The following is a 24944-nucleotide window of genomic DNA, read 5'->3' on the forward strand; positions in this document are numbered from 1 at the left end:
CCGGAAACCCCAAAATTTACCCGATCGAAACTAAAAAAGAGGTGCACAATAGGACTCTGTGATAAAAATTCTGTGAAAGTTTATAAAATTTATTCAGTGGCATAGTAGGATTTGCGGATAAAAGATGGGTATCCCCATGTTATATAAAGACAGAGTGCATGTTTTGCTATGGCAAACCAAAATATCTGTCCCGGCGATCAAAACGATAAATAGGAGGTGCACAAAAGCATAATGTAATTAAGATTCTATGAAAGTCTGATTAAATTTTATTCAGTGAGATAGAGGGAGTTGCAGATGTTATGAATACCCCTCAAGTTAAAAAAAGAATGGCAGTGTCCATGTTTTGCTATGGGAAACCCCAAATATCTGTCTGATTGAAAAAAAAATAGTAGTGCACAATATCAATATGTAAAAGTCTCATAAAAGTCTCATAAAATTTTATTCAGTGGTATAGGAGGAGTTGTGGATATTAAGAGATGGGTAGCCCGAGTGTAATGGACCTACAGAAGGACGGACACCCTCATCACTACACACTCCTTGTTTTTCAAACAGAGGGTATAATATTGCTAAACTACTGAAAAAACACAGCATCTCTCAATAGCTATTTTTCATATACATGTGTAATTTAATATCAATTCTTAATGGTATTAGACCTTACTTGGATCGACTTCGGTGATTTAGATATTAAGTATTTTATCATTTGGTACCCAGTCCGTAATATATCAAATGCAGATCCCATTTCCACTTTCCGAAAACTTGACTGACATATCGTGTACTCACTCATACTTTTTGTTTCATTGTTTCATTCATATTGCTTTTACAGAGATAAGGGCAGATTAGGGACAACAAACTTTCTATTTACTGTTCTGATAAGAGCAGGTCAGAGGAATTAGATAGGTCAATTAGGGAAATTCTAGATTCAAATACCTGTTTTACATTTTAATTAAAATGTGAATAACACACACAATCATAAACTAAATATTTTGTTTATGACATCTTTTAGAAAATATAAAACTGAATCTTGTTAAGAAATTCGAAAAAAATCGATAGTTCCACATTAACAATTAATTGATACATTTAACATTATATTATAATTGTATAATATATGTTTTAAAAAAAGAGATACATTTGCTTTTTTAAGGTTGGTGTGATCAAAACTAAAAATGAATATCTAGCTTCCGGAACTCAGTTTTTGTATTTTCCGAGAACGTATGAATGCGAAACTGGAGATGAATCAACCAATGGGATAACAGTATTTTACATGTATATTCGTCATCGTTTGGTTCTGTGTATATAAAAAGCTACATAAAAAAAAAAATGTCTCATACCTGGCCAAAACGTAAAAGACTTATAATGGGTAAGTTATACTTTAATTTCACGGGTTTTTTTTTTCTTATTTTCAAGCGTAATTATTAAATATAACTAAACATAGTTTTGAATCAACTTGCTAATTTGTATATTAAAGACAATTGAGTTAAATCTTTTTAAAACATATATAGAAAAACAAAACAATAATTATTACTCGGTGTGTGTGTGTGTGTGTGTGTGAGCAATTCGAAGTTGTATATTGTATACTAAAATCATACAGACGTATATTTTAAGTGTACCGGAAACACTATTACATCAGTACAATTTATCATTGAGTCAAATGCTGACTGACGTTTTTCATACTAATTGTTAGGCCATTGTTTACACACTGAATTGTCGATGGATTTTTCCGTTATTTCCCGATCATGACAAGGAGCACGCGGCGGGTGTGACCGGTCGGCAGGGGATGCTCACTCCTCCATGGCACCTGATCCCACCTCTGATGTTTAGAGGTCCGTGTTTGCTCTGCTCCTATTTTGTATTGTTTAATGGACTTTTGAGCTTGAATACTGTTCGTTATCTCCATATATTTCATCAGTTCTTTATCAAAATTTATGTATATGATTTCTTGGAATTTACTATACGGACACTTTTATAAATTTCGTATACAGTTAATGCGAGGGTTGATCAGAAAAGTTCGCGAACTAATTAAATGACTTTTATATAAGAAATCAAATTAGGTTTCAATGTTTAATATTTTTAAAATAAGTTCCCTCCAGTTTTAATGCATGCAGCCCATGCTACCGTTCTGCCCATACACGAAAGATGTGGTCCAAGCGCTCACGTGACATGTTCCGAGGCGTACTGTTCACACCAGCCCAGTTATATTTCAGGATGGGTGGATAAGGATATCTTCCCCCAGCATGAGCATGGTGTGCATCACAACCAGAGACTTCTCTGTCTTGGTTGCGTCGCGTATCCAATGTGGATAAAGTATGGACGGTTTCTCTTTATCATATCTGATCTGTTAACAGTTTAAAGTAAATGAAATTTTAGGGGATCGAGAATTATTTTATTGTTAAAACATTTAACAATTTTTCTAATTGTGACTTGGCGTTGTTAATTACAAACTGCTCAACTAAGGACGCGTCTCTTTCCCATCTTACTTTTATTGGGCACCCAGAACGAACATTACTTTTAACCATCTCCCTTCCTTCTCTAAAACAATACATCTCATTACTAATTGAACTTTTGGCGCAAGTTTACTGTATTCATAAACCTTTTTACAAATTATCATATATTACTGAAAAGGATTTTCCAAGATTTACTTTAAGGTATCCGATCCATAAAAGGACCTAATTTTCTAACCTTAAATATCCATCCTGTATTAAATACTCGGAAATTAATTCAAAGCATTTTAGAGTAGAAAAGGATTTACCATGAGAAATTTTCAAAAATATAATTACCTAAGCAGTAATTAATTAATGAAGAATGCATTGAGGTCTATGGGGACAAGCAAATTTTCGAAAATAAAAATTTAAATACTAAGAATATCAAAAAAAATGCTGTGGTGGAAAGGTGTATTTAATTATTAGGAATAGAAAAACGATTGAAAACTAATTTTTTACCAGATAGATTTTTCTTAGAATTGATTTTTATTGATTAAAAGCAAAGAGGGATAACTCTTCAAGGACAGGACAAGGTCAAAAATTAGGACACATTCAGCTCTTACATATTGATACTAAAACATGAAGATCATGTCTATATATACTGAGCATTCAGCCAATATATATCTGTTATGCTTTCAGGTTCATTGAATCTGAGGCTATTATGGATCGGATACCTTAAAATTTACAGCCGTTTCTTGCTCGAGTACGACTGAGTCAACCATTTTTTTGGTCACAAGTCATCTACATACCCGTTATTTACGTCATTTTCACATTGTGACGTCATAAACATGGGGCAAAACATTACTTAACACGTTCTTGTTATTTATAAATCATGTTATCAGTGAAAATATCAAAAAATCCTGTCTCACGAGTGAAATAAATTCCATATTCATCTACAAAACATTGAATTTTCTGTTTATTACATTTTCTTTGATTTTCCCATTGGCTCTGTATTTTCTTAACACAGTGTCATAGGTTTGACGTCATAGTAAGCGGTTTAGACGTCATAGCTTAGCAGTTGTGTGATTGAATATTACATATCATGGATTTTAGCAACATATTTGGGAAGAAATTTGCAGTTTTAGCTCTATCAAGATGCTTAGTTACTATCTCTATCTTATGACAGGCCAGAAATTATTTTTTACTTACTTTGATATCCTTTCACACTGTGAGAGAATATCATTTTGATATCCTTTCACACTGTGAGAGAATATCATTTTTATTCAATAAATAAATCACAGTATTTCACTGTTGAAAATGTAATAAATTTACAATTTGCACCCCACTCTATAGCTCATACAACTGAGAGAGGAACGAACGACAACTCTGCGTAGTAGATTGTTTGCACCCGGACCTTTGGACCTCTAAGTCATTTTATACGTATTATTGTGAATATCTTCAAGCTTTTGAGTATTCTATAAGTTATCTTATGGTTAATACTAGTAATAAATCACATTACTTGTATACAGTTTTTAAAACAAATTTAAGAGAATTTTTCATGAGTTGGTAGGCAGAGTTTATAAATCCAACAGTTTGTAAGGAGTAGTCATTAACTGATGAAACAAATATTTGGCTATTTTATTCTGAATTGAAAAGTTGATCTCTCCTTTTTTGATAATTTAGATTGACATACGGTTCAAGCATGTAATTAGTTTTAAACGTAATATTGGTTCTTAATTTTGGAAATACTGGTAACCATTCCCTCCATAAGTTTTGTTATAAATAATACACACTTCAAAATACGTTATAAATATTATCCCTAATTGCAGTGGAATTTCAAAAATTTGCTTATTACACAACAAAATAAGAAGATTTATGCACAAATCATTATATGACATTAGTCTTATTTTCACCACGCGATGAGATTTCAAATTTATTTTCTAGATCCAGGAGTAGATGCAGCATACTGATCGTTTGTTTTGAAGATTTCAGGAGTATATTAATTGTAAGTTTTGTTGATTTCAGAAGATTATGCAGCATACCAATTGTTCGTTTTGGAGATTTCAGGAGTAAATGTAGATGTAGCATATTAATTATATGATTTATTGATTTCAGGAGTAGATGCAGCATACTAATTGTATGTTTTGGAGATGTCAGGAGTAGATGCAGCATACCAATTATTTGTTTTGGAGATTTTAAGAGTAGATGCAGCATAGTAATTATAAGTTTTGGAGATTTTAGGAGTAGATGCATGCAGCATACTAATTGTATGTTTATGAGATTTCAGGAGTAGATGCAGCATACTAATTGTTTGTTTTGGAGATTTCAGGAGTAGATGCAGCATACTAATTACATGTATTTGTCTTGGAGATTTCAAAAAGATGCAGCATAATAACTGTTTATTTTTTACATTTCAGGAGTAGATGCACCATCATAATTGTTTGATTTTTGAGATTTCAGTAGTAGATGCAGCATTCTATTTTTTCTTGTCGTTGAGATTTTAGTAGATGCAGCATACTAATTTTTTGTTTTGGAGATTTCAAGAGTATATGCAGTGTAGTAATTGTTTATCTAGTAGATAGGGAGATGCAGAGTCAAAATTGTTTGTTTTGGAGATTTCAGGAGTAGATACAGTATACTAATTGTTTTTTTTTTTTGAAATTTCAATACTTCAGTGAATTCTTGAGGAAACTTATATATTATTGAAGAATGGGTCGTGTGACCTTTATGATTCTGAGAATCACTTACCTTTATAGTAACTTAACGATGGAAAGAAACGAACTTCTATAAATGATTTAGATGTAAAACAATTTTTATGAATCAATGGCTGATGAAACATGTGGAGATAACGAACAGTATTCGAGCTCATAAGAGCAGAGCAAACACGGACCTCTAAAACTTCAGAGGTGGGATCAGGTGCCATGGAGGAGTGAGCATCCCCTGCCGACCGGTCACACTCGCCGTGTGCTACTTGTCATGATCAGGAAATAACGGAAAAATCCGTCGACAATTCAGTGTGCAAATAATAGCCTAACAAATAGTATGAAAAAAAGTCAGTCAGCATTTGACTTAATGATAGATTGTGTTTTGCTGACAAGGTCATTGTATCGACCATAGAACTTACGAAATGACGACTTTAAATGAGACTATTGATATTCTTGTTTCATCAACATGTTTGTCAATAACTTACCTCGTTTTAGAAATTGTTCATACGTAGAGCATGTTCTGGTGTATCGAATCAACTGAGAGATATAAACCCCGTATGCAGGTGATAAGGGTTTATTGCTGGATAAGTAAGGGAAGTTGACGATTGAAAAGTTAAAGCCATCACGCATCATGATAAAATGCGCCATCCTGGTGAAACACTTTTTTTTTTATCTTAAGCAGATTTTGCTATTTTAACCCCAACCCCTCCACCACCACCAAAAAAAAAAAAAAAAAAAAACCAAAAACAAAACAAAACAAAACAAAAACAAAAAAGAGCTCATGTTATACATAAATTCAATCACACGTTCCAAACAAAGAATACCTTTAAAGTTAGTTAATTAGAAGAGGTGTGAATTGTAAAGGTGTATTATGTATAAAGTAACTACATGTATACTCTCTAGCCGAGTCATTCGACAGAGGCACCTTACACCGTCTACAGAAGAACGCAATTAGCGCCTTTATGGAATATGGCCAGAAGATTGGAAGGCAACCCAACCTGAAATGTCAAGAAAAGAGAGCAAATCTGTTGTCAGGAAATCCAAGGTAAAGATTCAAATCCTTATCAAATCGGAATCAAATGAATGTTAAACCCATATAGGTAGCTCTTTAAAATGTGAGAGTACCCTTAACAAGTATAGTGTACTATATAATAGTTAACAATTGTCAATTGAGCAACCCTTTTTTTTACATAGTGGATCAGTTTCAATGCTCTACAGATTCAAAGTGTCAGAATAATAGTAGGGTATAATGGGGTAGGGTATAGTAGAGCGTCATTGACTTTCTATTTCATGATTTACAAATTGTAAATCATGAAAAGAAATTGCTATATTCATTTATTTCAATTTAAAATCACGATTAATTTTATTTTCAAAAGCAAAATTATTAACATTTTTTTCATTCTTTTTCATCATTGATTTAAAATTCTGAAGATATTTTTACTCCAAAAATCTAAGAAAACAAGATGTGTTTGTGAAACACTATGCACCCGGCGGCAACAAAGTTCGAAAAAGCTATTTTTAGCGTATAGGTCACAGTGAAGGTCACAAGGTCATTGACCTTGGTGTCATTTGAAAGAACTTAATTAGTGGAGTATGCATACCAAATATGAAGTCTCTATCACCTATGGTTCAAAAGTTATGGCGAAGGTTAAAGATGACAACAGACAGACAAACAGACAAACAGACAGACAGGACAAAAACAATATGCGCCCCGATCTATCGATCCGGGCGCATAAAAATCCCAGAGGGAAATTTCATAGTAAATGAAAGTCTTCAGTTTCACATATGAGGCGCCGTTATGTATGCATTGCCATCTAGTAGCATCACCTATTCAAAAAGGTGACATCACCTATTCAAACACGTGAAACCACTCATTCAAATTGAACAGGTGATATCACCTATTCGAACAGGTGATATAACTTATATGAATAGACAATATCCTATTCGAATTGAAGAGGTGATATCATCTACTTGAATATATGATATAACCTATTCACTTCTAATTGGTGATATTAAATGATATCACTTATTCGATGGCGGTGATTTCAGCTTTTCAAAGTTTTTTTTTTATAAGAATATTTCGGATCTCTAATGTTACGGCATTGGCATTACTGAAGAGACATACTTTGGCGAAATGCGCATCTGGTGCATCAAAATTGGTACCGTATAAGATTTACATCACTCCCATCATTTCTTACAACATCAAATAATGAATGATTCCTTCTTTTAGACAATCTAACTTCAATGCAAAGTAAAGGATGACATTTTAAAAGGCTTTCAAAGAACAGTTTTATTTTCTCAGCATTGCTTAAAAAAAGAGATTTTGTTACTGTTGAACAAACTTTTTTAAAAAGACTCTATTGAATATATAGCGAAAGTGCATTATTTCTTTGAAAATCTTCTTCTCTGTTCCTAGATATTTAGCAGATATATATTGTTATGATGAGCAAAGACACTTCTTTTAAAATTGTGAATATCTTGGCCCCTGGTTCAGATGAAATATGGAGAAAACGAACAAATTTCAAGCTCAAAGTCCATTAAAACAATACAAATCTGGAGCAGAGTAAACATGGACCTCTAAAAGCATCAGAAGTGCCATCAGGTGCCATGTAGGAGTTTCATCCTCTGTAGACCGGTCACACCCGCCGTGTGCTCTTTGTCATGATCGGGAAATAACGGAAAAATTCGTCGACAATTCAGTGTGTAAATAATGGCCTAACAATTAGTGTGAAAAACGCCAGTCAGCATATGACTTAATGATAGACTGTATTTGCTGACATGTCATTGTATCGACCATAGAACTTACGAAATGATGACTTTAAACGAGACAGCTGATATTCTTGTTTCTTTAACTTGTCAATAATTTACCTCGGTTTAGGGGTTCTGGTGTTACATTGTAGGGCGGGGCTCTATTGATTATATAGTGAAAATGCATTACTTCTTTGAAATCGTTTTCTCTACCCCTGGGTTTTTAGCAGATAAACCAAGTATAAAGTAATGATGAGCAGGGAAGCCTCTTCCAAAATTGTGAATATCTTGGCCCCTGGGTTAGGGGTTCTGGTGTTAGGGAGGGGCTCTATTGATTATATAGCGAAATTGTATTAATTCTTTGAAAATCTTCTCTGGGTATTTAGCAAATAAACTAAGTGCATGGCTATGATGATTTAGGATGTCTCTTTTAAAATTGTGAAATTTGTGGCCCCAGGGTGAGAGGTTCATGTTGAGGGTCTATTTAATATATAGTGGAAATGCATTTTTTGTTGTTGTTGAAAATCTTCTTCTTTGCCCCAGGGTATTTAACAGAAAACTAATTGCATGGTTATAACGAGCATGGAAATCTTTTCAAAAAAAAAAAAATGAAATTCATAACCCCGGGGTTGGGGATTTTGGTGTTAGGGTGCATGAGAATCTTTTGAATATATACGAGGGTTGTCCCAGAAAAAAGCGAACATTTTCAACTTTTTTTGTTTCATTAATATTACAAAATTAAAAATTGGCATGCATGAAAATCAACATTTTTAAAATAATTCACAGAAATTTCAGTAAAATATCTCCATAAAAAACATTTTTCTTTTTGGTAAACGAATAATTCAAAATAGCTACTGGTGCAACACCGACGATGTCAAAACGTAGCTCGTAGAGTTTTTCAAATTGTTCAGGAATCGTGCGTCTTTAAAAATTCGTTCGAAGCATAAATTTGATACTGCATTTTATTTCCATTTTGTTACCGAGTTATCCATTCACACGTACTACAGTTAAGAATAAATCAAGGAATAAATTCTTTCAAAAAACAATTTCCAAACCCCGATCTTAAACTTTATTGCTCGAATACTTAACGATGGTCTCCAGGTATGAGGTCCAGCTCTAGCATTTTCAGTTTGCTGTCATTTTTGTTGGTCTACCAAACGCTTCTTCCACTGCATAACCAGTCCATTCATCTTTGAACCTCTTTTACTATGTATAAACCTGTAATCGATACATGTTTATTGTGTCGTTTCCTCGTTCCCAGCTCTGAACAGGAGTCAAACCCCGCTCCACACAACACTGAGTGATAATTTAGTGCGCTGCATTATCGCTCGACGTCGCCGTTTTTGACAATTTCTAATTAATAGTGTTTGTGCATATAACGTCATATTTTTGTTATTTATGATGTCAGGGTATTTTGGCACATTATATTCCCGTATAGCCTAATAATAAAGAAAACATTGCTGTCAATTCTACTTTTGAAAGTCAAGAAATTGCCGTGCGTCAACCACCGATATTTAACATCCTTTAAATGTTGTTTATAAACGCATATGGGATTGGAACCTTATTTTATTTAGCCAAAATAACAAAAAACATTATTTCCCAACATTATGCCAAAAATGAATAATTTTGGTCAGGTGATTTTATGAAATATTTAAAAAGTTCGTTTTTTTCTGGGACAACCCTCGTAGTAGAAATGCATTATATGCTTGAAAATCTTCTTCTGTGCCTGGTCGCCCGCGTGGCGCAGTGGTTAGAGCGTCTGCTCTAGAGTCGCGGAGTAAGGAGTTGATCCTTACGTCGCGGGTTCGAATCCCACTGTGGGACGTGGAGACCGGTCCTTCGGATGAGACCGTATAAACCGAGGTCCCGTGTCGAAGTAGGTGCTGGCACGAAAAAGATTCCTCACTGCTCAATGGCCGTAAGTGCCGAGTATAGGTCAGAATTTGTAGCCCTCCACCGGCAAGTGGTGGCTTCTCCATGTGAGTGAAAAATTCTCGAGAGGGACGTTAAACAACAATCAATCAATCTTCTCTGCCTGTTGTTATTAAGGAAACATACTACGTGCATGGTTATGATGAGCAAGAGTGCCTCTTCCAAAATTGTGAATATCTTGGTTCCTGGGTAGGGGCTTTGGTTTTAGGGTGAGGCTATATTGATTCTATAGTGAAAATTTATTATTTCCTTGAAAATCTTTTCCTCTGCCCCTGGGCATCTACGAGGCAAATAGATTATTTAAAGTTGAAATAAGCAGGAGTGTTTTACCAGATTTTGAAATTCTGTACCCTTTGGTCAGTTTATTAATTTCTGCTGAAGTTATTTCCTTACCTTTTCACCTTTAATAGCTAATCACTGTAAATACTGTAACTTAAAAAGTCAATTGAATAGCAGAACTATACCAAAAAAATTATAGTATTCAATACAAAAGTACTTTCATAGTTTTTGATGGTTGGGTAAACTTTTAAATAATAGATAAATGAAAACGGGATAAAAATAACATATTTTTGTACAATACATAATCTTTAAAGACCAAGAGAAGCCAATGCGAGGGGGAATGAAATGTGTTAACTAATAGTGTTCTAGAACTATTGTTTTTGTTTAGTCCGCATGAGGATAGGAACAAATGGGGGAAAGTACGACAAATAAATAGATCAACTTTAAGATTTGTTATTGAGTACTAAACTAATATTTTGCGGATCCCTGATCACATTGTATCCATTGACAACACAGCTTTAATATTTTGTTTTAAAGGGGCCTGGATACAGTTGCATCGTTTGTAATATTAAATTTCTATGCTTATTCAAAAAAATATAAGCATTTAAATGAACGACATTCTTCTTTACATCAGGTCAAGCATCTGTTTTTTGTAAACAGGGCACGAGCTCTGTTATTGTTAAAGTTTACGTTTCACCGGATGTGCTCGATTTAATTTTTAAACTCTGCACACATCACTGAGCACGGACTGACAATATTGGTGAATTGTTTTTGCTTTCTCACATTTCTTCTCAGAATTTTCTGGATTATAATTTTGATATTTTTCATTAATACACAACGAAATTTCAACTTTTCTTAAGTATTAAGGATAAAGTTTACTTTGTGAAAATGCAAGGATATGTAAATCAACGCGTCCCAAAATTCATAGTTTCAATTAAGCCCAGATGAAAGAAGTTTCTGAACATGCTTTTCTTATTTTTTCCGTGTGAAATGCTATGGCAACGTGTACGTCATGATATTATACAGAAAGTTTGAGAAAAGATCAACTTCAAATCTCTGTCCAGGCCTCTTTAATTTATGGATCGTTACATTATACTCAGGTGACCATTAAGGGCCTTGGACATCTTGTTAAATAAAGAAAATTGTTACATTTGTTACATTGTAAAAATATTATCTTTTTTTCTTTATTGGTTTAGGTTTCTAGCTTCTGCCTACTTAGGGGATGAGGTTATTTGTAAGGCGGAGGCTCCAAACAAAAAAGAAGCTAAAACAAAAGCGGCTGACATGGCTCTTCGACAACTGCCACAAATATCAGTTCAAGTACACAGATTAAGTACCTTTTTTTTTTTTTTTTTTTTTTTTTTTTTTACAAGAGATCAAATCAATTTTATAAAAAAAAAATCTAAGAATATGATGCATTATTCACAAGCAAGGTGAATCACAATGGGGAATTCATATTTATTTGGCTATTATTTATATTAAAGTATGTCATAATTGTTACTTGTTATCACAATCTTAAAACGGTGAGTAAGAAAACAAATTGGTGATCTTGCTTGCGGTATATTGAAAGATATATTGATATATATAAAAACATGTATTTCTACCAAATGTGTTTAAACCAAATTTATGCAGGGACCATCCAGAGAGCTACTGGAACTGGCTGTTCCTGACAAAGATCCTGTTAGTGCTTTTATGGAGTATGCACAGTCAATAGGACAAACTGGACGTATCGTACAGGATTCACAAACAGGACCACCACATTGTCCAACGTATGTGAAATTTTAATAGTGTTTATGAATGTTATTGTATTTAATAATAAAAATGTTCAATAAAACTTAATTAAATGAATTCAAACAATACCCGTTTATTTGATGCATCTTTACAATAAGGTTTCGTATGTACGCCGAGCTTGGTAATCGTGAGTTCCAGAAAATCGCGCATGGAAACAAGAGAGAGGGAAAGAAAAAAGCAGCCAATGCAGCTCTACTGGAACTGCAGGGTGAAGGACGAATACCCAAACCGGTATATAGCGTATAAGTAGGACATGTAAACGTTGTAAAGCTAGATGTATTAAAAACGTCTTTTAAGCCGTAATGAATTCCTTTATCCATTCAAACTTTAGGATAATATATTAACGAGAGGATTTATACATATGTTTTATTGGTATAACAGAAAACAAATCCACGCCTTGGAAGAACATATGAAATAGGTGGTATTGACGACTTTAAAGACATCTGTCCACCCGGAAAAAATCCTCTTCAATTGTTTAACGAGTATGCTCAGTCTCAGCAGAAGACTTCTGATGTCGTTGAAACGTCACCAAGAACGGGACCGCCCCACAGTTATACGTGAGTACAATCCTTATGTTTTGAGTCTATCGTAGAGATGTTAAGTTAGTGACAAGAGATCGACTGCTGAAAAAAAAGCATTTGACTCGCTCTGACCTAAAGCAACAGAAATTTCTCGGTGAAACGTTTGCTACATGTATTTATCCGTGTTTCATTCTCATCTGTTTTATTTAAACGGATTTTTTTTGTCCACCAGCAACCTAACAAACGAATTTAACATATTTTTACCATAAAAATGGAACCATCCTATGTAACATTCTTTGCTAAAATAACCATGAAAAAATTATTAAATTTGTATTGGTATCGAGAAGTGGCATGAGGTGTGTGATAATGGAATATTTTATGTACAACTTGTTTATTCCGTTGTCATATTTAGTTTGACGCTTATATAAAACAAGTACAAGCTTATCTTTTAAAAAGATTGGTGAGCTAGCGCTGTAGCATAATAAAATACAGAAGATATCTGAACCATTTGTTAAATTTGCTGAATCGATTAATTATTAAGGCACATTGGAGCACTGGGGGTTGAGTCGGGGGGGGGGGTCATAATTCAGAATGGTGAATCTAAGAGTGGGCTTCACGTCGGCAATGGCATAACTCCTAACTGTGCTTTCTGTATTCTACTGTAATTTCAATTTGGAGGTGTAAAAAAGGTTAATAGAACCAACGAGCACCTAGTTTAAAATATTCCAGTGTGGTACTGTTTTTTAGCAATCGCATCTTCTCGGAACTTTCCGGCAAGCTAGGTAAACATATCCGAGGTTGCGGCGGTTTTCCGAACTTGCCGGAGAAATCAATGAAGGTAGATTAGAAAAGCTAGGTATTCATTACAATTTTAGAAATAACAGTCTTCGTTTTAAAAGACCCGAGTAACTGTTACTTTTTGTTCATTTACGTGCAGGATAGACAACAAAACCCGAAACTTCAGATCATATGTATTTTCAGATGATAGAAACTTATAAAACGAAGACTGTTATTTCTGACATGTCTTTCCGACATACTCTGAAAAGATTTTTTCCGAGTTTGCCGAAATTATCCAGGAAGGTGGTATGACTGTGAGGAAAGCTAGATGTCTAGAATCTTGGCATTATATGACCTAAGTTTTTCTTGTACTTTTATGTGTACATGTAGGTTAGACAATAAATTTTAAAAAAAATTCAGAATCCGGATCTAGACTGGTATTGCCTGTCTCTAACGTAAGAAATGTATATCGCACATATCAGACAGGAAAGGCTAGCGTAAATTCTGATCATATCTATATTTGTATGACAAAACGAAATTGTTATCGCACAGTCTATCTACAGTAGTTTTCCCAGAATGCCCGACCGTGAAGTCGAGCATGCGTATTCCAGAAATATAGACTAACGTAGTTGCTAGCGCTCGAGAGCACTATAGCTTTTCAAAAAGCTTGCCTGACTAATCAATCATTATCTATGGAACGTATAAGCAAGAGATGTACTAAACGTTTCCGTCATCAAGGAGCGACATAGTTGCGATACTTCATTACACAAGATGTGCAATTGCATTGCCGTAGGAACCGGGGGAGGGGTCACGGGGGAGCCGTGCCCCCGCATAATTTTGCCGATATGTAGAATACTATAGAAAACATAGCTGCAATATGCTTGAGCCCCCTCAATAATAATGCCTGATGACCTTTTTTTCGCTTGTCAAGGAATTTTGGTAGTTCATAGTGCCCCCCCCCCCAACTGAAAATGTATGGTTGTGCCCACTCAAAGTGAAATTGCATCCTACAGGCCTGAATTGACTTTCTCAAATGTCATAACCAAATACTACAGATTAACGAATATCTAAGACATGCCACTTTTGGTCATTTATTAGTTAGCCCACGGGCTGGCTAGTTACGTTGGGATGAAACTGCAAGTGCACTAGCTGGGGAAAATAGTTTGATGATTCGTTTTAAAGAAATTCATATTACATGTACTCTCTTACCAGAGGGCATGCTTCTTCATGCATGTTCTCGACGACGAAGTAAATTATGAACACTTTTAACTGGGAAAGTTGTCTTGAAGTGTTTGAGACAAAAATGCTTCAATGCTGCTCTAGAACTCAAAGTAAATGGTCTGTACAGTTTATAGCTAGAGCAAAACAAGATACTAATACCCCCCCCCCCCTCCGGACAAAACTCGCGCGATGATGGTCTTACCATATACAAGTACATGTATTATAAATGAGTTTAAAATACATCTTTATGTACAGTTTTAAAATAGCTTAGCTCTTCTTTTCAATCGATTTCAGGACCTTTCTCATAATTTATAATAATGTGCTTTTTTATGAAATGAACACCAGTACAGATCATGATGTTTTACTTAGAACCTTACGGGAGTGAAGCCCATTCCTCTACGGGTACTGACCTACACTGTTGTCACTGTATTAAGAGGAAACCCTTGTTCATCACAAAGCATGAAATAATATGCTACTGGCTGTTTTGAAAGCCTAACCTTGTAACGTACATTATTAATAAACGTAATATTGAAAGAAAAGGTGGAAAACAGACTGAATCAAGATAGGATGTCCCATTTACTAGGTGGAGGGAGTTTGTTTATGATTGGACTAGTCCACTTATAGGATAAATAGTAAGAATAATCAGCAAATCCATTGCTTTAGTGTTGCCTGCCCATATACAATGTGTTCTTTTAAAAAATGAGATAAAATTTCCTGTTAATAAAAAATCTGAAGCTTAAGAATCAGGTTAAAAGTATAAAGTTTATTTATTTCCATAGAAGTTATCACACTCATTCAATAGAACAATCCAAGAAAAAGGCGCGAAGATAATTTACATTTGGCATTTGGCGCGAAATGATTGTGTCACCCCTTTCGTAGAAGGCAATTGGACTGATCCAGTAGTTTAGAAACGCAGAAAAAATGTTACACGGAATTGTCCATACAAAGAATTGAAAAGAATAAACATGTGCATGCAAAAAAACTGAAGGAATTAAACACATCATTTATTTGCATCAGTAGTATGACTCTTTCTTCTGCAAACTGTTTTTCTTTGAATATAGGTAACAAATTCCGTTGAAATCAGCTTGCACAAAATCTAGTTCATTAAGAATGATCGTTTAGTTTCGGATCTTGGAAAAATTAATCCTCATGAAAATTAATCCTTATACTGACGCCACACGTGGCGTCAGGCAATAAACGTTTTGGTTCAGCACGTTGTGTTGTCAGCTATGAAAAGTAAATCAGCTTGATTTGCTTCAATATATTACTAGGTGTAATGATAATAAGAGGCAATGTGTCTAGTTAAGTCTATGACTGTCTCGATCGAATCTGAAAGCGAGGCTCTTTTAAATTTTAAATACATGTACCTTGTTTTAGATATCATTCTTTGTGAATAATTCTTACAAAGGTAAGCTTAATATGACTCAAGGGCCACTTGTTATTAAGTCTGAACATGTTAATCCAGATTTTATATGGCGGCCCGTTTGGGCGAGGAACAGTTTCCAACGGTGTCCGGAAATAGTATGAACAAGGCTAAAAATCGAGCGACTGCTGCAGCACTAAGAAAACTTCAGGAAATGGGAAGATACGAATTACAACAGACGCAGGTGCGTAATTCTCGGAAAATTCAAATATTTAAGATATCAAGATTTATTTTGAAACAAATATTCATTATATAAATAAAAAAATATTTCAATACATAAAATATACAAGTACATCGATACTATTTCTTATTTTATTTTTATATTTACATGCACTATAAAAAAAAGATAATAATAAAAACTATTTGATTGATATACTTTTTTCATACTAATTGTTAGGCCATTATTTACACACTGAATTGTCGACTGATTTTTCCGTTATTTCCCGATTATGACAAGGAGCACACGGCAGGTGTGACCGGTCGGCAGGGGATGCTCACTCCACCATGGAACCTAATCCCACCTCTGATGTCTTAGAGGTCCTTGTTTGCTCTGCTCCTATTTCGTAATGTTCAATGGACTTTTGAGCTCGAATACTATTCTTTATCTCCACATATTTCGTTGATATATATTTTAGTTTTTATTTTAAATAACCAATTTTCTGATTAAAAAACTTTGCAATTCAAAGAAACCGATGTACAGTTAGCTTTAATTTGATATGGAAAATAGATTTTCGATATCAGATAATTAGATTTAAAACGAAACTACAATAAAACCTGCACGAAATTAACTGTCATTTATCTTACATGAACTTTGCAAAATATTTTATTAATACGTTTTACGGTGTGAGCGCTGGGGCGAGCGCAGTCATATACACAGCTTACAGTTGTACGTTGATCCGCCTTTTCAAACTTCAAACCGCACGAGACGCAGTCTAGACTGTGGCGTCACATGACGTCGGAATTTACGGAGACAGCCGAGCGTCTGGTTGAACGAGACTACTACATGTTTAATGAAATATGTTGTAGAGTACATGCAATTTTTTTTATATTCTTCTAAGCTTTCTGCATAGAAAGAAAATAAACGTATCCCTTGGTAAGGAACAATTATCCTTGGTCTTTTGTATGTTTTGTAATAATTTCGCATGGAACCCTGGTAGCGATGGAATTCTGGGAATGTTTCGCAAGAAAATTTGCCTGGCGTATACGGTGTACAGATTTCATTCCGAATTTCCTCTGTTCTTACACGTTAGTCTATTGAGCTCGCTTCGCTAGCTATAATTTTAAAATCCAGTTTGGATATAAGACTTACTGATAGTGCTGTTAGGTCTGAGAATCCATCATGTTTATTCCTTTAAGAATATATTTAAGAATATATGTTGCTAAAAGTTTTTTAAAGCAAATCTTTTGAAAATTTCTTCCTTTTTCTTGGCTATGAAATTAAAACTTGTCTTGAAATAGCTTTCGACACGAGAAAAGGCACTGTTGAAATATAACAAAATCTCACATTTTTATTTTCAAAAATGTAAGAGAGATTTGTCTCATACCAGGAAATGAAAAGAATTGATATAAAAATGTATTGTGCAATCAGTATATTCAGAGAAAATCCTGGAAATGGTGCCTCGTTTAAATTTAAGAACAAAACTGTTTGGTTACAATAGTTTTAACAATTGGAGATTGGATATAAATTCTGATTGTGACTTGGATTATGAATTTAAAAAAACTTTAAACTTTCAGATTCCCAGAGGCCAATTACCAAAAACGATAAAAACATGGAGCGACAGAGTAGCCGCTAAAACTATGAGGAAATTCGAAAAAATCGTGTCGACCGTGACAGAGAACTTGTCTGGAAGAAAGGTCATAGCGGCCATCTTGCTATTCAATAAAAATATGGACAGATTATCTGTTGTTAGCATTGGTACAGGTAAAGGGTTTCTATACGCTAACTGATATTTCATAAAATACAGTCAGTGAAAATTAAACACCAGAGGCACAGAAAAATCTATTTAGTTTGTCTTCTTTGACGGAAGATTTCCCATTAAGAGTTCTTTAAACTAGAACAATGTACCTACTTAATGTTTGTTGAATAAATCAACAATAAGGTTTGATTTAAGATCCAAATAACTACTGAGGTAGAAATGACAAACTTGTAAAGAAGCTTCCTAATATAGCGAAGAAACCAGAACCAGGGTGCCAGTATGGAATAAAAAAGGAATCACTTAGTGCATATAATTTTTTTTTTAAGTCTTTCTTTTAAGAACTTAAGGCTACATGTTTGCAAATTTTAATGAAAACATCCCAGGAAAAATGTCTAGTTTGCTCAAACCGTGGGATCTTGGCGAGAGTGGATCCACAAAGTGGACTCGAAGTTTCACACGAAATATAAAGGATTTTTGAGATGTTACAGAATAACTTTTAGTACCTTATTTGAGACAAATGAACCAGTTATTATAATACGAACTCAACAGATTTTGAAAGCTCTTTGTTGATAAATAGCAAAATTCAGAAATGCCCGAAGTTGTGACCTATAATTGTGTCAATTATATTATTTTCCAGGAAACCGCTGTGTAACCGGAAATAACCTGTGTGTTGACGGGAACGTCATTAACGACTCTCACGCAGAAGTCATAGCAAAACGAGGTTTTAGAAGGTGGAGAAACTGAAAATATTGCTTTTTGTTGTTGTAAAATTCATGTTTAACATGATTGTACTATTTATATACATGTACTTGAACGAAAGATGTGATAAAGTTTACTCGTTGTTTAATTATTAAATTAAAAGTATTTACAATACGTGTATTTGAACGTGAGGTCCTTTTTAGATACTTGTATAACAAAATTTGTCAGTCACAGTCTTCTGGTGAAAGTGACTTACTGAGAAGAGCATCATCCGGAAAACTTGGACTTGCCTCTCACTTTTCCTTTCACATGTATATATCCACGGCCCCCTGTGGAGACGGGGCTGTGTTTACACGGTAAGAATCTCTAACCTGTCCTTTCACTTGTACATGTATATATCCACGGTTCCCTCTCGAGATGGGGCTGTGTTTACACCGTAATATCCTTTCATTTGTCCTTTTACCTGTATATACCCCCCCCCCCCCCCCGAGACGGGGCTGTGTTAACAAGAACATCTTACCTGTCCTTTGACCTGTATATATGTGATTGCTTTCTTTGCATTATAATCATTCTTTTCCACTGTGGTGGTATTTGTTTTGAGTCTTTTCTTGCGTTGCTCTACAGTGCAAACCCCGGTATTGATTCACGTCACGAACCGATTTTTGGGAGCTCACATCAAGGACTACTGAGGACAAAATTAGAAAACGGTTTGTCCTATTCTTTGATCTTGAGAATAATTCCTTTTTGCATATCAAGTAAAATTCCTCCTAATTATTTATTTCTGTAAAATGTATACACACATCAGAATTTTTGTCCTTAATGCAATCTTGAAACTAGTCTTATTGAAATAATTATTTTATAACTTAGAAAAAGTATTTTAATGAGCTAGTTTATTATTTAAAGAAAAGTTGTATAATGTTACAAGTCTTAAATTATGACAGTATTGAATTAAATTAATGCAAAAAGTATAGAAAATCTAACATCAGTTCCAACTTTATCGTTTGCAATAAACAGGAGAAGGAACCATACCAGTTGATAACGTTCCCCAGACTCTGGACGGGATCCGCCGACAAGAACGTCTTCGCACGATGTCATGTAGTGACAAAATATGCCGCTGGAACGTTCTAGGACTCCAAGGGGCGCTTCTGTCGCTGTTTGTGGAACCGATTTACCTGTCATCCATTACTTTGGGCACGTATTACTGTTCACTATTCCAACAGTCAATTTACTTGTTATTACCTCTGTTTCATCAAAACGACCTTAAGCGAGTTTAAAGGAGTTGAAATCAACCATTCATTCATTTGCAGGTCAGTTGTTTAGCGATGGTCACATGTCAAGAGCAATGTGCTGCCGGGTGGGACGTGGTAACAATAAACTAGCAGACATGTCCCAGGGATTCACGCTACATCACCCAGACATGGGGTGTGTGACAAATATGAATGATGTCCGTATTGTGGATAGATCCCGCGCTCTCAGCATCAATTGGAACTCGGCAGACGACACAGTGGAACTGACGGACGGGACTCACGGGAAGAGTATTACAAATACAGCATCTCGTCTCTGCAAGAGATCACTTTTCCAATCATTTACTCGGGCATATCATAGCAACGTACAACGCACGTATCGCGAAACAAAAGACCTGGCAGATGATTATTTATCAGCAAAAGAAACATTTAAATCGATCATGTCTGGCAATGGGTATGGTGAGTGGGTTGAAAAACCACGGGAAGTTGACCTGTTCTATTTGTAAACCATGATATTTACTTGATACCAGCTGACCCTGCCTGCAAGGTCATCTACAGAGAGAATAAAAAGACAAAATTTGACAATTTTTCAGTCAGCTTGTTTTCAGAAGCACTCAAATTTGGGAGGTCTTTTAGACTTCACGATCTAAAGTGTGATCAAGAAGAATCCTGAACACAAGACATATACTTACATTTGCTTATTATAGTGTAACTTTTTACCAATTTTATGTTTTGAAATGCACTACTTAAATGTATTCCTGGTTTTGCTAGGTTAACTTTTTAGGTAGAACAATAATCTGCTCATTCAAATTTTTCTGACATCTCAAATTCTGATTTTTTTCTGTGCACATAACAATTGTTCTAGTACGAGATGTAGACAAAATGAAATTCATGCATACCACTAGAGACAAAACTCGACAATCATTGCAAAAGATTCAAGATTTATCTGTTATAGAGTTATCTTTCCTTCAGGGGTCATTGTAGCTGCAGTAATGAAGCATTCTTCGACTTTTTTAAAATTTGATGTTTTCGGGAGAGGGTTGCAATTCCACAGGATCTCCGAAATGGTGCAACAATTTTTTTTAATACGGGCGACTTCAGGCAAAATAAATCACTTTTGGATTCAACTTTTTAAGAAGAAGATGATTCCTTTATTCATTATTATATAAACCTAGCCCTTCGCACGCTAACATAAGGTTAAATACAACTATATGTTCTTAAGCTGCCATGACAGATCTGTGTGACGCACTGATCGAGACGCGCTTGAAATTTGGGAAGGCTCTTTAAAGTTAATACAGGTGCAGATAAATTATTTGGCCTTGTGGTACATTTAAACATTGATAAATAATTGTGTTCGATATGGATTTCTTTTTTCATTTACAGCGATATTTATTGTTAATGGGAGATCCTATATATTCATTAACAAGATCCACTCCCTAGTTCTCGATTTCTCATTGGCTATCCCAAAATAAAAATAGATTTAAGTCAGTAAAGATGGCGGACCAAATCAAGTTTTGATGTTACATACAAGGAAAATAACCGATATTTAGGGATATTCATTAAAATTTTGGATCGCATAACTATATTTTTGAGTTCAGATAAGAATGTTAATAAAATTGTTACTTTTAGTTTGAGCCAAAATTTTCGCAGTCACTCTCGCACTTGCAATATTACGGAGATCCAATGGAGTCGTAGCCTTCTCTCAACAAAAAAGGAGATGACTACATCATTAGTCCTTACAACATGACGCGCATCTAGTACGTATACATGCACCAAAAAGCAGACCCTGGCATAAAATAAGTACTATATTTATCAGTAAAAAGTACACCCTGATTTAGGAGGCAAACTTATTTGTCTTTTATCCTATTTTCATCTAAGGATTTTTGTTCATCATTTTATTCATGTCATATGGAAGAAAAAATCGCACAAATCTGAATGAATCTGAATGAAAATCAATCCTGTGATCTTTGCAAAGGCTTCATAAAGATTCAAAGAAGCTGAAAATACCAAATTGTGAAATTTTTCCATTTGTTACAATGGTAACAGAGACAAATAACAATCAACTTTTAATTAATTTTTGTTTTTAGTGTCCAATTTAAAAAATGGACAAAGTTTTATCAGTCAAAATCGGTTACCATGCCAAAAAAGTCGTTACAGAGAATTGTTATTAAATGCTAAAATAATGTTGATATAATTTTAAGTTTATTGCAGAAAATAACATTATATTTTAAAAATAAAATAGTCAAATTTGTATAAAGGTTTTAACTGATAGTATGACATCAGATAAATAGATGATACATACGCGTGTATAAAATGTGAACAGATAAAACTGCGCTATACACGTATGGTATCTCATATTTTTAAAAATGATACATTCAAGTATAAGTACTTAGTAGACAAAAACTACAAATTCATTCTGTAGCATTGCAATTTTTTTGTTTATCTGTGTACATGTAAATGTGTTAACTTAAAATTCTGCTGTTTTGTATAATCTCTTAAAATAATTATGTAAGATTTTACACGTCATTTTAATGATGTGGCAGGACATTTATAGTTAGATTTTATATTGATTATATATATAAAAAAAACTTTCGAGAATATTTCGAAGCTTTTAATGTTTATTTATTGGCGCCTTGTGCACGTTTTACTTTGTAAATGAATATTTATGGCCATGAAAAATGAAATATTTGGCGTTCACTGTAGCGGGGGTTTTAATAAAGGTTGTACAACTAAAATCAATATAGATGATATAACTGCAGCAAATAAAAAGATCCAAAAAAGAACTCTGTCCATTACGTGAGCGACAAACTGCCACTCATGGACGATACCCTGATGGTTCTCCTCATAGTCCTGTTTCTCCACTAACAGTTTTAAATGATTTGTAATCTTTTGATGTGTTTTGTCTTTATCCATTTCAATATGATATTTGTCATTCTGGTAATTATTAATTGTGTTATTGGAATTTTGTTGCAAATTCCCATTACACGTACCCGTGGTGTTTCCATTTTCGACATTTTCAAAAAATGTTGTTAAACACATGTCGTCTTTGCGGAATTCATCAACAAACGGCTGTGGAATCTGAGACTGTCTCATACACATGAATCTGGCTAAAATATCCACACACAAAAACCGTAGCCATCTTGGCACGGGTCGCTGATGCGGACCCACGTGATGTAATTGAAGTACAAACACTGTTAGAATAATGGATAATGACGTCATTCCCATTGTCACTGTCAAATAAATACCTGCAATGTAAAGCGTTCATTAGTTATTCTCTCATTGTATATCTTGAAACACTTGAATGAACTGAAATTTGTCTCAAATTATATGTACTCATCTTTATTTTGTTCACAGATATTTCTGCATTATCAGATTTGGTAATAAAACGTTCGGGACTTGCTCACTTCAAATAAAATTCTATTACAGTATCCATTAGCCATTTTAGTTAGTTGTCTACAAATGTTTAAAGGGTAACTGAAATATTCAGTAATTTAATAGTATAGGTATCCAAGCACTTTATCTTTGTCACTGACAGCTATACCGATATTATACCAATAATATACCGATATTGTAACTAACGACATTCTTTAAAATGATAATTACCAATCAGAGGAACAAATTCGGATGTTGCTGGCATATTTTCAGCAATGAGTAGCATGAACACAGAGAAAGCTAATAAGACAGTAATGCCAAGTGTGATCTTTTCTCCGCTGTCAGGGGGCAGCCAGAAACCAAGTAAACTCAAAATCGTCAGCCACAAACAAGGGAAAATAATATTAAACAGATAGTATAGCGTCTTTCTGCGCATGATTATGGTAAACGTCACATCCGGGTATGGAATATTACAGCACTGGTATATGACCTCGTTTCGAACTCCATAAATTGAGATGAGTTCCCATTCCCCACTGTAGACATAATTTGACAGGTCGACCTGAGCGGTTCTGTTTGTTATATCCACTTGGAATCCATCATAAGTCCAGGAACCGAATTTCATTTTACAGATTTGGTCGTCAAAAGGAAAGAATGTGATGTCGATCTTACAGGAGCTGCGGAACTTAGCTGGAGGAGGCCAGAAGACATTCCCATCATAACGAACCATTGCCTTACTTTGCATATATCCCGAAGTGTAATCATCAGCACTGATAAAAGTAAAGTTTTTATCTATAAAATGTAAGTTACTTGTAAATTCAGAAAAAAAAATTGTGACAGTGGAAATCTTTATGTTAAACGACAAAGATTACCTGTTGTATAGCACAATGTCTGGAAGCCAGATTTTGTCACATGGCATACGCAAAGTCTCAAGTCCATTATAATCTGAAGGATCCCAAATCAGGCGTTCATCTTGCCATTCCTGTAGTATTCAACACATAAAGTACAAATATTACAATATATTTTACAAATTAATTTAGTTGTATATATGGCTAGCACTCATATAGAAGTTCTTTTATTTTTTGGTGTCACCTGCAAAACGGGACGACACCTAGGAAATAAATTTTTCATACGTCTATCTGTCCATTTGTCTTCTGAATCATAAGAGGAAGGGTCAAATAAGTTACCTATAGATGTATGTATATTGCTTGTTTAAATGATTTTGCAAAAAAAAAAAAAAAAAGGTTCAAGGTTGTTGACCTTGTGGCTATGACTATAACTTTAATGTACCTTTTCTTTTGATATATATCTCTGAAGATTTCGATATACGATTTTTAAGCTACCAAAGGTAGTACTGAAATATTTCGTAGGTAAAATTAGGTTGAAAAATAACAACATACAAACATCTAGATATTTCATAACAAATGATTTTGCAGATTTTGAGACCTTAAACCTAACCTTTGACCTACTTTCAAGAATAAATTGACCTTTTCAAAGCTTCCATCTTGGGGAACCACAGTTTTCCACAACAGAAAACGTACCGGAAATTACCAGATAAATTTCCACAGGATCTCTTCTCGGAAAACTGCTAGGAAACCACAGGTCAATTATTTCCTAGTGAAGAATCAATGTGGAAGCACTATGTGCTTTCTTTTTTTAAAAAAAAAGCAACTATACGGAAACCACTGATGTCACGATTCCCATAGGTTTCCACCGCGTTTCGATTTTTAGGAAACTTGACTCTTCACTATTCGATATAAAAGACACCAAAAGCTGACATATCTATTTCATATTTGGATTTTTAGAAGAGAAATTAAACATTGATGGAAAAACTAATAACATTAAGATAAACTTCAACTTTTCTACCGTGAACGTCACTTACTTGTGTAGCAATATACCATT

At 34.4% G+C, this 24944-nt stretch overlaps 2 protein-coding genes across 3 annotated transcripts in view; one reads left to right on the plus strand and one right to left on the minus strand.

Annotated features, from left to right (window-relative positions):
* Positions 1-1353: 1353 nt before the first annotated feature.
* LOC133182428 (double-stranded RNA-specific adenosine deaminase-like) lies at positions 1354-21925 on the plus strand. The gene is made up of 13 exons (XM_061317276.1): positions 1354-1357; positions 6026-6167; positions 11278-11401; positions 11714-11850; positions 11971-12103; positions 12254-12429; positions 15857-15998; positions 17549-17735; positions 18368-18461; positions 18633-18785; positions 19054-19136; positions 19444-19620; positions 19737-21925. The coding sequence occupies exons 1-13, from the start codon at positions 1354-1356 to the stop codon at positions 20177-20179; spliced, it is 1995 nt and encodes a 664-aa protein (XP_061173260.1). The 3' UTR covers positions 20180-21925.
* Positions 21926-22273: 348 nt separating this feature from the next.
* Positions 22274-24944, minus strand: part of LOC133181766 (neuronal acetylcholine receptor subunit alpha-10-like) — a 47873-nt gene continuing 45202 nt past the window's right edge. For both annotated transcript variants that reach the window (XM_061316352.1, XM_061316353.1), the window contains 3 exons: positions 23915-24024; positions 23277-23812; positions 22274-22918 (listed from right to left, as the gene is read on the minus strand). In XM_061316352.1, coding sequence (XP_061172336.1) covers positions 22368-22918; positions 23277-23812; positions 23915-24024 — 1197 coding nt within the window. In that variant the 3' untranslated portion in view covers positions 22274-22367. The remainder of the gene's footprint in view (positions 22919-23276; positions 23813-23914; positions 24025-24944) is intronic.

Source organism: Saccostrea echinata, unplaced genomic scaffold (assembly GCF_033153115.1).
Source record: "Saccostrea echinata isolate AGI-Se365-2 ecotype Australia unplaced genomic scaffold, CSIRO_AGI_Sech_v1 ptg000009l, whole genome shotgun sequence".
Classification (NCBI taxonomy): domain Eukaryota; kingdom Metazoa; phylum Mollusca; class Bivalvia; order Ostreida; family Ostreidae; genus Saccostrea; species Saccostrea echinata.